Source organism: Crocodylus siamensis, chromosome 8 (assembly GCF_052110815.1).
Source record: "Crocodylus siamensis isolate JL-2025a chromosome 8, ASM5211081v1, whole genome shotgun sequence".
NCBI lineage: Eukaryota > Metazoa > Chordata > Crocodylia > Crocodylidae > Crocodylus > Crocodylus siamensis.
In genome coordinates this window covers 79086662-79096114 of record NC_143402.1, presented here as the reverse complement: position 1 = coordinate 79096114, position 9453 = coordinate 79086662, and the positions used below count along the sequence as shown (strand labels likewise).

The window sequence follows — 9453 nt, the reverse complement described above, 5'->3', positions numbered from 1 at the left end:
CCCTGGGGAGGGGGCTGCGGGGGGGTGGGGGGAAGCACGGGCAATGCTCTCCTGGAGACAGTCTGGGCCCCCTCCTCCAGCTGCCCCGGGGACTCCTCCCCTCAGCACCCGCCTGCCCTGTCCCCCCACCCCCCGGAGCTGCTCCCTTCTCCCTAAGCCCCGGCCCGGGGACTGCACCCGAGCCCCGGAGGGGAAGGCTGCTCCAGGCTCGTAGGGGCAATGGGTTACAAACCTGTGCCGTGCCCGGGATGGCCGCGCTCCACCCTGCTGACAGAAAGGCAGGACACGGGGGGCAGCAGGCAGGGCCGTGCTGGGACATCGGGGGCTGCGGGGTGGGGTGGAGCAAGCCGCCACAGCCCTGCCTGCAGCCGTGGCCACAGCCCCCGGGTCCACCAGCGCTGACTTAACCACATGCAGGGCGGGGCGGCTCCGGGGGGCCCAGGCGCCTCAGCCTGCTCCAAGTCATGCACCAGCAGCGATAACAGACTCCGGTCCAAAGCCACGTGCCCTGCCCGCAATAAGCCAGGCCTGCGGACTTCGCACCCTGCTGTGCCTCTAAATAACAGCGCCGGGGCGTGCGCCCCTGTCTTCGGTGGCCAGACGGAGAGATGCTCCCGTCCCTAACGCTCCTGCTGGCTGCCCTCGCCCTGGGGACCGGGGCCCCCCTGCCAAACGGGCACAACCGCAGCAAGCTGCTCCTGGTCTCCTTCGACGGCTTCCGGTGGAACTACGACCAGGACGTGGACACCCCGAACCTGGACGCCATGGCGCAGGAGGGCGTGAAGGCGCGCTACATGACGCCCGCCTTTGCCACCATCACCAGCCCCTGCCACTTCACGCTGCTGACCGGTGAGTGCCCGCGAGTCTCCCCAGGCAAGGCGGGGGCTGGCGGGACAGGGCAAGCCCCCAGCATAGGGGGATCCCTCGCTTTGTCACAGCCCTGCTTGCTCCAGCGCTCCCACTGTCCCAGTCCCGGGGCCGTGTCACTGGTGTGATGCTCGGGTTGGCCCCCTATATCGGCACAAATATTGCAGTAGCCCCAGGTAAGCCAGTGGGAACGGGGAGCAGGCAGAGGTTGGGAGTATGGGCAGCACAAAGGACGAAACTTCTGATGTTGATGGGAGGCAGCAGTCGGGTGGGCTGTCACCAACGCAGGGGACAGCAAACAGCACCGGGGTCATCTGAGCCCGTATTCCTGGGTAGGAGAGAGGGCAAAAGGCTTCACTAAGGAGTCCCCAACCCAAACAGCAGCAATGCTAGACCTTGGCAAGTGGGGAAGACCTGATAAAAAAGCAAACAAGTTCTTTGGGTAGATGCAATATTTTTCATTAGACCAACTAAATAGTTGGAAAACTTGTTCTGTGCCAGCTTATGGGCACGAACACTCTTCTTTGGGCATTGAGAGACTGCTCAGGCTCTCGGGAGGGTGGGAAGAAGGGCACTTGTGCCCGAAAGCTTGCAAAGAATAATGTTCCCAACTATTTAGTTGGTCTAATAAAAATATCCCATCTACCCAAAGAACCTTGTTTGCCTGTGTCCTTAGACCAACACGGCTGCAACCAACAGCCCATAAAAGCAAATTTTGATCAAGTGACCACCGGTGGATTCAATGTAAATTAAGAAGAAATAAATAATAGGTAACTTTGATTTTTGTACTGAAATGGAGCAGATTTGGAGAAACTATGGTCTGGGATAGACATTGCACAAACCGGTTAAGTCTGATATACTACATGCAGCCAGGTTTATCTCGAACCCGTGTCAGCCATTTTCAAACTGGTTTATGGGCACTGGATGTCTGTTCTGTTACAGGTTTAACCCAGTTCCTGATCACTTAAACCGGTTGATGTGTAATGTCAGTCCCTAGCCTTTAGGAAGAAATGACCTGGGCTGAAGAGCACAGGAACGTGAAGGGAGAAGAGATTTGAATTATTTGAAAGTGAAGGTGCAAACAGCAGCTGGAATATGAATCCTGAGCGAGGGGAAAGCTTTAGTGCCGGGCTGCGGGCCGACACGAGCAAGCAGCTACCTCGCGAGAGATGTTAGGAGGAAGCAGAGAGCCGGCAGGGGGATGGCAAAGCAGGTGATGTCCAAGGGTCAGGAGCCGTCTGTATAATACCGAATCACTAAATCGGCCTTGCAGAGCACAAACGGCACCAGGCCCTTTAGCCAGGCAGGGAAGGAGAGCAGCGGGGCCGCCGTGCCGTGAGGATGTGGGAGAGATGAGAGACCGCCTGGGCACGGCCCCCAGCTAATGAACACCTTGCCTCCGCTGCTAACGAGGATGATTAGACAGACCCCGGGAGCAAAGGCGGGGGGGCTAATGGGAAGCGGTGCAGGCGCGAGAGCCGCCGCTTCCGAGGAGGAAGCCTGGCTCAAAGCGCTCGATGCCCTGGCACGCGGGGGCTGCTCATCTCCATGCCCAGTGCGGAAGGGGCTCGCACAGGACAATGCACACGCGGCAGGAAGGATTTTTAATGAAGCAATCAAACTGGGGGCATGGGGCGGGGGGAGGGCTGGAGAGCAGCCAGCACAGCACCAGCGCTTGGGGAAAGGAAAAGCAAGCAACCCAGAGACGCCTGGGCCCTTTGCCTGTCCACAGGGCTGCAGAGCAAACTCCGGAGCAAGGAATCACAAGGCGCCAAGCAGGAATTGGGCTGCAGCGGGGGGTTACCCGATGGGGGTTGTGCTGCGCGCACCGAGTTTTCTCGGAGGAGGCCGTGTGTTTTCGGCATGTGGGTGTATCCAGGCTGCTCTGTCACTCCCTATAAATACATTCGGGGGGTCTTAGGAGGGGAGAAGAGCTACTGAAGCAAAGGGAAATGCTGGCTGAAGGACAGACCGGAGGGCTCGGCTGTGGTGGGGCTCAGGCTGGACATGCAAACACCACCTAAGCGCTGGAAGAGCGGTGCTCGGACGCACCTGCCGGCCGGCTCCACACCACGCGGGGACGGAGGTCCGGGACGTGGGTGACGGGGGCTCAACCACCGGGTTACCATGAGACCAGGAGGCCGGGCTGGAGGGGACCGCGGGAGTGGGGTTTGTGTGCCCGGCACGGTCCCAACCCGCCCCGATCCCGGCAGGGAAGTACATCGAGAGCCACGGGGTGATCCACAACATGTGGTTCAACACCACCTCTGGGAAGAAGCTGCCCTACTACAACACGCAGGGCGTCTCGGCGTGGTGGGACACCGGCAGCCTGCCCATCTGGATCACAGCACAGAGGCAGGTGAGCGAGTGGCCGCAGCCTCCTCCCCGCAGCGCCGGTTCGGGGACAGGCGCACGGGCCTCGGACCAGCGGGCAACGCGGACGCGCCCCTTGCGGACCCTTTGCGGCTCCTCTGCGGCCGCCCGGCGTGCCGAACGCAGGCGACCGAGGGGTTACCCCGACACACGGGCCCTCGAAATGGGCACCGAGCCCGCAGGGTGGGCAGCAGAGAGGACAAAAGCTGCCGGGGCCTGGCCTTTCACAGGCCATCGCCTTGCACGGCAGGAGGGCACCCCCAGGAAAACACGCCAACACGGGCTGAAACCACCGTGGGCACCCTGAGACAGCCCCGCGGCTGACGTGGGCGATCGGTGTCCTATCCGGGGCACTTCTGCTGGGTCTCGAAGGCACAAAGCCAGCCCCGAGCCCACGGTGACCTGCTTAGCCCCTGTGCCTCGTGCCTCTCGGGGGAGCGGGCGCAGGAGGCCCCGATCTGGTGTCGCTGACTGCGGTGCAAAGACTTCCAGGGGTGCAGGGCGCGCGGGGCAGGAGCCGCGGGGGGAACCAGCGCAGGCGAAGGCTGGGCGGTCCCCGGTTCAGCAGGGCAAAGCGAACAGGCAGAGGTCAGGAGAAGCCTGGCTGGGGGGAAAGACAGAGGTGCTGGAGGCGGAGAAGCGCGGGGCTGGGCGGGCGATGGAGGGGATGAGCGTTAACCGCTGTCTTGGCCGACAGGGCTTACGGACGGGCTCCCTGTTCTTCCCGGGGGGCAACGCGACGTACCAGGGGGAGCAGGTGAGCGTGAAGAAGGTGGAGGGCCTCTTTCACAAGTACGACAACGAAACCGAGTGGAGGCAGAACATCGACACCGTCATGAGGTGGTTCACGGAGGAAAACCTCGACTTCGTCACGCTGTACTTCGGGGAGCCCGACTCCACGGGGCACAAGCACGGCCCCGAATCCCAGCAGCGCAGGGACATGGTCAGCCAGGTGGACCGAACCGTCGGGTACCTACGGCAGCGCATCCGGGAAAGCGGCCTGGAGCCGAGACTCAACCTCATCATCACCTCGGACCACGGCATGGAGACGGTTATAAAGCAGGACGAAATATTCCTCGGGGCGATGTCTAACTTCTCCTTCAAGGATATCCAGTTTGAGCTCCTAGATTACGGCCCCAACGGGCTGCTGGTGCCGAGAGAAGGAAAGCTGGAGCAGGTGTACCAGGCCCTGAGGGACGCGCACCCCCGGCTGCATGTCTTCAAGAAGGAGGAGTTCCCCAGGAGGCTCCACTACGCCGACAACCCCAGGATCACCCCCCTGCTGATGTACGGCGACCCGGGATACGTGATCCACGGGGTAAGACCCACGGGCAGGTGCCTCTGCTCTCTGCCTTGCACCTGCGTCCGTCTCCCCGTAACCTCCCGTCCCGGGGCCCCGTGCGCTGAGCCAAGCCACCGTCTCAGGGGCCAGGGCCTCCCCTCCCTGTAGGGACGTAGACCCCCGTCCCGTGGCTGCTTGTCTCCTGCCCGGGGGGCCCAGATAAGGAAAAGCCCCCACCCAGAAAGAACAAAGGTGCCTGCAGGTCACGATCCGGGAGCGCTGCCCTGGGCGGGGGGAGCCTGCCCGAGGGACCGGCTGCACACCGGGTGCCAGGCAGCGTCCTCAAGCCTTTGCAAATGTGGACGTGCACTCAGGTCACTTCCGAATGCAGACAGAAACCCCCGCCGTCCACAGCTGGATGCTGGGGTAGGGCGAGTGGCGAGAGGTCTCTGCTCTGGCACTGACCTCCCTCGCCGAGGCAGGCCGAGGACGCAGGGGCGAGCACCGAGGGGCCGGGGTGTTTGGGAACCGGCCGCAACTTCTCCTCCTTCTCAGAGGATCAAAGTGCAGTTTAACAAAGGGGAGCACGGCTTCGACAACAACGCCACGAACATGAAAACCATCTTCCGGGCGGTGGGACCGGCCTTCGAAGCGGGGCTGCAGACAGAGCCGTTCGAGAGCGTGAACGTCTACCCGCTCCTGTGCGAGCTGCTGGGCATCGTGCCGGAGCCGCACAACGGCTCCCTGCACGTCATGATGCCCATGCTGAGAAATCCCACAAGTGAGTAGCTCCCCTCTCCCGCTGCGTGGTGCTCGGGGTGCCAGGAGCTTGGCACAGGGACCAGGGGCTGCTCCCCGCCCTCCCGGAGGGGCTCCCTGACTCGCTCTGCTTCCCATTTCCATTGCAGGCTCAGCCACCACCACTGCCAGCTACCAGGTAACGACAGGTAAGGTCGCAGCCGGCCCGGGCACGGTGCCCGACCCTGCCAACCACCTCCCTGCCGCGCGCCGGTGGGCTGGAGCCGGCGCCTGCCGGACTCCTGGGGGAACATTGACACCTAGCAGCAAAGCACCCGCGCAGCCACTCGCCACTGCTGCTCCGTGCCCCTTTCCACCATCCGCGCTTTCCCCCAGTGCCTCCCCCCAGGAGCAGGGGCAGGCACGCCTGGCTGCAGCGTTACAGCTCCCCAGCCTTCGAGGGCTCGGCCCAGGTCCCCCACGATGCTGGACACCCACAGCTGTGGCACTTCCTAGGCTCAGAGAAACCTTCAGCAGACAGAGGCGCGTGGCTGTGCACCGATAGTGCCCCCATCCCACCCCTCCCGGCCCACTGCCCTAAGGCACCAGGGAGCCGTGATGCTCTCCCTGGGTCGGAGGTGCAGGCAGCATTGGGAGGCCAGTAGCTGAGCCTCTGCCCAGCACCCTGTGCAGCGCAGCCAGCTGGTGCGCATGCTCCCTGACTCGCTCTGCTTCCCATTTCCATTGCAGGCTCAGCCACCACCACTGCCAGCTACCAGGTAACGACAGGTAAGGTCGCAGCCGGCCCGGGCACGGTGCCCGACCCTGCCAACCACCTCCCTGCCGCGCGCCGGTGGGCTGGAGCCGGCGCCTGCCGGACTCCTGGGGGAACATTGACACCTAGCAGCAAAGCACCCGCGCAGCCACTTGCCACTGCTGCTCCGTGCCCCTTTCCACCATCCCCGCTTTCCCCCAGTGCCTCCCCCCAGGAGCAGGGGCAGGCACGCCTGGCTGCAGCGTTACAGCTCCCCAGCCTTCGAGGGCTCGGCCCAGGTCCCCCACGATGCTGGACACCCACAGCTGTGGCACTTCCTAGGCTCAGAGAAACCTTCAGCAGACAGAGGCGCGTGGCTGTGCACCGATAGTGCCCCCATCCCACCCCTCCCGGCCCACTGCCCTAAGGCACCAGGGAGCCGTGATGCTCTCCCTGGGCCGGAGGTGCAGGCAGCATTGGGAGGCCAGTAGCTGAGCCTCTGCCCAGCACCCTGTGCAGCGCAGCCAGCTGGTGCGCATGCCCCTGCAGCAAGCGAACGCACTGCATGGAGGCTCCTGTGCGCCGGTGGCTGCCCTGGCTCTTTGGAGGGGCTCTCTCCAAGTCCCACATCCACTGCAGGCAGCGTCACCCACCACCTTCCCTGCACCGACAGGGAACTCATAGCCGGTCCCAGGGCACGGTGCCCAACCCCTGCCAGTGCACGGTGCTGGCAGACCAGTGCCTAGCGGACTCTTGCGGGGACTGGGACATCTCAGGGCAAAGCACATGCGCTGCCACTTCTTGCTGGGGAGCAGTGCCAGATGCAGTTAGCGTCCTCTGTGATTTGAAGGCATGGGCAACGCACCCTGCCCTGTGCCACCCAGCGTCACAGCCTTCCCTCCGGTTTAACACACAGCCTGCACCAGGACAGTGTCCCTTCTGCCTCTCAGCTGCCCTTTCCCCCGCTGCCTGGCCACTGCTCGGTGCCAGCTTCCCCCCCAAGCAGAGCTCTCCCGATTAAGGTAATGTCTGATCTCCTTGGGAATTGCAGAGTCCAACGCACCACCCCCTGCTACCGGGAGCTTGCAGCTGCTGCTGGGCATTGCCGTGGTTCTGGGACACGGGGGCACAATGTACTAGCCCCTGCTGCACAGCGGTGAGTCCCCAGCTCTGTCTCGTGGGGTCAAGACTGGCCGCGGAGATGCTGGCTGGCAAGTCTGCTGTCCTCCGGGTCTCCCTTGGGCCTTAGACTGGTCGCAGTGCCAGCCAGCAGTGAGCCCCCTCCCCAGACTGCTCCCCCCCGGCAGGGCTGCGACCGTCTCCCCAGGCCGCTGCGCACGGAGGCACTGCGTCACGGGCCGCCACTGCGTCCCAGGGCTACGGGCCGTCCAGAGCAGTGAAAGGTGCCCGCCTGGGCTGCTTGCTCAGCAGCCACCGTGCCAGGAGCTGGGGCTGGGCTCCGGCACCGCGTGCAACCGTGTGTTTCTCTTGCACAGCCGCAGGGCCTCGCAGGCCGGCGATAATGGCACGTGTGCTGTGGATGGCTTGCGTGTTCACAGAGACGCGTACCGGCTGCACGGGTGTTACCTGAGAAAAAGCGTGCATTGCACGCTCATCAATAGATCGCTACAGCTTCTGACCCCCACGTGCCAAGCTCAGCGTGTCCTGTCCCAGAGCTGATGGGGCCCTGCGCACGACCGAAATAAACTGCTGCTTTTTGATCCCCTGACAGATGCCAAGAGTTCTGGGCGACGCCGGAAGGAAAGGCCCCTGCGTGGAGAGACGAGGAAGGACACCTCCTGGAAAAGTGGCCTGCCCCGGCCTCAGTGCAGCGCCGGCCTGAGCCCTCAGCTACATCCCCTCGGCACGGGTCCAAGTTCCTCGCCGGGACCGAGGCTCGGTGCAGGTGGCCCTTCCACGTGCAGCTCTTTGCATGACTTGCCCTGTAGCTTTGGCCGCATTGCCCCCACCCCCTCACTCCTGCTGCCACGGAGCGGCTGGCGGGCGCACGGAGAGCGCTCTGCACCCGGCGTTCGTGCCCCGGGAAGCCCCAAGGACGCTGTGCTGGACGCTGCTGGGCCCAGGCCGCCAAAGTAACTCAGGCAGCTTCCCAGTCACTCCGGGTGCCGGCTGCTCCCGGCTGGGCCTCAAGGAGCCTCTGCCCGGGGCCGGAGAGGGCGGCCTGGCCAGGCCATTGGGACGCCTGAGTGTTGCCGGCTCTACAGGCTCCAGGCGTCTGCCCCGCAGCCCCGGGCAGCCAGGCGAGGGCACGCGACCTGCAGCATGCGGCCAGGAAGATCCCTCTGCCCGGGGCGAACGCCAGCCCCCCAGTCTGCTAGCACCCACCCCCCCGTTCCTTTCGGACATCGCTCTCCTGCGCAGGGGTCTCAATCCTGGGGCCCGGGGCGGGTGACGCAGCAAACCCTCTCCCAAAACACTGCCGCCAGCTTGCCGCTTGCCCTGCAGCCGCGTGTTGCCCTTTTCTGCCTGGTGCTGCAGCCCCCAGCGGCCCCCTCCCCGTGCTCACAAATAAAGTTGCCTCGGCAGGGTTTGGGGCATGGGCTGTCTTGTTCCCAAGCGAAGACGACGCTGCTGAAGGGGCTTTGCACCGGCGCTAGCCGGGATCTCCCTTTGACCCCCGTGCTCCGCTCCGCAGCTTGGCCGGGCCGGGATCTGGGCAACGCAAGGGGAAAGACGGGGCCAGAGCTCTTGCTTCCCCCCCCGCCAAGGCGAGCAGGAGCTTGCCAGGGCAGGGCAGCCGCCCACCTGCCCCATCCCCACGCAGCCGACAGCCAGCGCAACCTGCAGGGCCGAGCAGAGCCCCGGGGCCCGCGCGGTGCCGCCCCGAGACCGGCCTTGCTACCCGCCAGCGCCGGGGCAGGCGGGTCCCCAGCACAGCACCCCCGACAGGTTCCCCCGGGCTCGAGGCCCTGCTCAGGAGGGGCCTGCGGGCGGGAGAGGACTGCAGGAGCGGGGTGCAGGATGGCACCCTGCAGCTGGCTCTCGTTCAGCTGGCGGCCCTGTACCGTGACCCCACTGCCCGTGCGCCTGGGCTGCAGCCGTTGCACTCAGGCAACCACCAGGAAGGGGAGCATGAGCCCCCCGGCTTTCGGGGGGCTAGCGATCCCAGAGCACGGCAACCTACGGCCAAGCCGGCCAGCAGCGCCCCAAAGCAGGAGGCCAGGCGAGGGCTGAACCCGCGCGCGCTGGGCCGAGGCCCTGCCCGCCCCGATGCCAGCCCCCCGTCCCGGAGGCCCGCACGCCTCTCCCCAGCCCGGCGCCTCAGCTCAGGGGCTTGATAAACATCTGTTGCCATAGTGACTGGCTCTCCTGCTTTCACTGCCTCGGTTTTCCCCACTAACGAGATGAAACAGGAGACGCGCACGCCACTCGGGGAGGCAGGAAGCGCGGTGGGGGCGGGGGTCCGGGCAGCACGGCC

At 64.8% G+C, this 9453-nt stretch overlaps 1 protein-coding gene across 1 annotated transcript; it reads left to right on the top strand.

The window, feature by feature from the left end:
- The first annotated feature begins 608 nt into the window (after positions 1–608).
- On the top strand, positions 609–8525 carry ENPP7 (ectonucleotide pyrophosphatase/phosphodiesterase 7). Its single transcript, XM_090059652.1, has 8 exons — positions 609–849; positions 3081–3226; positions 3938–4558; positions 5078–5303; positions 5431–5469; positions 6011–6049; positions 7066–7170; positions 7747–8525. The coding sequence occupies exons 1-7, from the start codon at positions 609–611 to the stop codon at positions 7152–7154; spliced, it is 1401 nt and encodes a 466-aa protein (XP_089915778.1). The 3' UTR covers positions 7155–7170; positions 7747–8525.
- Positions 8526–9453: the final 928 nt, after the last annotated feature.